Consider the following 2195-nt stretch of genomic DNA (forward strand, 5'->3'; position numbering starts at 1 on the left):
GCTTCCATGCTCTTCGCTGCTGGCACATCTTTCCTTTGATAGTAATTGCGATATGGCCAATCCGTCCATTCTTCCCTTTTTGAGTACGTGTCCTTGTTTTCCTTGTGTAACCAGCATTTGGATGTCTTGGTTTCCTCATCTGTATCGGCAGGTCGGTAGTTGAAGGACTTACAGACCGGGTTGGCACCGTCATAGTCCCCATAACCCTCCAGACATCTGCGGGCGCACTCTTCGACGCTGATTTTCTCATAGCCGGCGCCTTCAATAAAAGTTGTTTTATCACCGAAATAACGGCCTTTCTCCTCGCTAAAGAATTTGCCGACTTCAGCTGAAGGACAAGTGGAGAAAATGGGATATGATCATCATACATGAACATGAAAGATATTCAATTCCCGTGAAAGTAAAGATATACAATACACTACTCGAAACGTTATTGACAGAGCATTGCTTGACACAGTTATATAGTCCTTATAACCCTCCGTAGCTAATAGGCCTTGACGAAAGTAGATATATCACCGAGAAAACATTAATCACCACACGCAAACACACACACACACACACACACACACACACACACACACACACACACATACACTGATGGTCAATAGACTCAATACCGATCACAACAGCAAAATGACTTCTCCCAACAATATACTAAAGTGGACAGTAATGGAATACACAACTGCATATATTGCCAGTACCTGGACTCTTCTCCGGTTTTTGCTGTGTCGCAACTGCCTTCTCCTTCTGATCACCTGAATAGAATTTAAAAAAAAACAGTCAAAAAGGTCCTTCGGTAAAAGCGTTGTTGCTAAATTACGTTCAGATCTGTTGGTGTGGTTAAAAGCTGGACCGATTCCAGCAGTGACGCGTCCAAGAGCAAGCACATGTCAGTTAAACATGGGGCTTATGTCTGTGTAGTATATAATGAGAAAAAGAGGGAAAAAACAGACCAAAACATATTGATCCAGGACCATTTCTTTGTAGGTCTTTATTTTGGTAAATGATTGTCCGATGAAATGTTGCTTCACCAGCACGCTGAAGAATCTGATGAATTCAAGTTACCTGAATAACAAGCAGAGGCAATTGCAATAACCAAGAAGGGAGATATTCAATTATTAGTGGAATTTCTAACGTTTCCACGATGTTTATTTTTGCTGTGAATTTCGCTGTGACCTCTCTACCGCAAATACAAGTTCGACCTTCCAGCCGGATTTGCATTTCCGTGGATTGGATAACATTGTACGACCTTTCACTGAGCGCTACCGATCCGGACAAATGCCTATCATCACACACAACGGAATTGTGCGTTTTTCTCATTGATTATGGAGATCTTGAAAAAGTATTGCCAATACCTTCTTTTTCTTTTCTTCTGCTTCCATGCTCTTCGCTGCTGGCACATCTTTCCTTTGATAATAATTGCGATATGGCCAATCCGTCCATTCTTCCCTTTTTGAGGACGTGTCCTTGTTTTCCTTGTGTAACCAGCATTTGGATGTCTTGGTTTCCTCATCTGTATCGGCAGGTCGGTAGTTGAAGGACTTACAGACCGGGTTGACACCGTCATAGTCCCCATAACCCTCCAGACATCTGCGGGCGCACTCTTCGACGCCGATTTTCTCATAGCCGGCGCCTTCAATAAAAGTTGTTTTATCACCGAAATAACGGCCTTTCTCCTCGCTAAAGAATTTGCCGACTTCAGCTGAAGGACAAGTGGAGAAAATGGGATATGATCATCATACATGAACATGAAAGATATTCAATTCCCGTGAAAGTAAAGATATACAATACACTACTCGAAATGTTATTGATAGAGCATTGCTTGACATTGTCATATAGTCCTTATAACCCTCCAGACATCAGCAGGTGCACTCTCCGTAGCGAATAGGCCGTGACGAAAGTAGATATATCACCGAGAAAACATTAATCACCACACGCGTACGCAAACACACACACACACACACACACACATACACTGATGGTCAATAGACTCAATACCGATCACAACAGCAAAATGACTTCTCCCAACAATATACTAAAGTGGACAGTAATGGAATACACAACTGCATATATTGCCAGTACCTGGACTCTTCTCCGGTTTTTGCTGTGTCGCAACTGCCTTCTCCTTCTGATCACCTGAATAGAATTACAAAAAAAAAAACAGTCAAAAAGGTACCTTCGTAAAGACGTTGTTG

At 42.3% G+C, this 2195-nt stretch overlaps 1 protein-coding gene across 1 annotated transcript in view; it reads right to left on the reverse strand.

The window, feature by feature from the left end:
- Positions 1–297: 297 nt before the first annotated feature.
- LOC109475968 overlaps positions 298–2195 on the reverse strand; it is an 18989-nt gene continuing 17091 nt past the window's right edge. The window contains exons 17-20 of the mRNA XM_019776773.1: positions 2083–2136; positions 1356–1702; positions 702–755; positions 298–328 (exon numbers count right to left, since the gene is read on the reverse strand). Of these exons, the coding sequence (XP_019632332.1) occupies positions 752–755; positions 1356–1702; positions 2083–2136 (405 nt within the window). The 3' untranslated portion in view covers positions 298–328; positions 702–751. The remainder of the gene's footprint in view (positions 329–701; positions 756–1355; positions 1703–2082; positions 2137–2195) is intronic.

The sequence above is a fragment of the Branchiostoma belcheri genome, unplaced genomic scaffold (assembly GCF_001625305.1).
Source record: "Branchiostoma belcheri isolate BF01 breed outbred unplaced genomic scaffold, Haploidv18h27 scaffold36, whole genome shotgun sequence".
NCBI classification, from domain to species: Eukaryota; Metazoa; Chordata; class Leptocardii; order Amphioxiformes; family Branchiostomatidae; genus Branchiostoma; species Branchiostoma belcheri.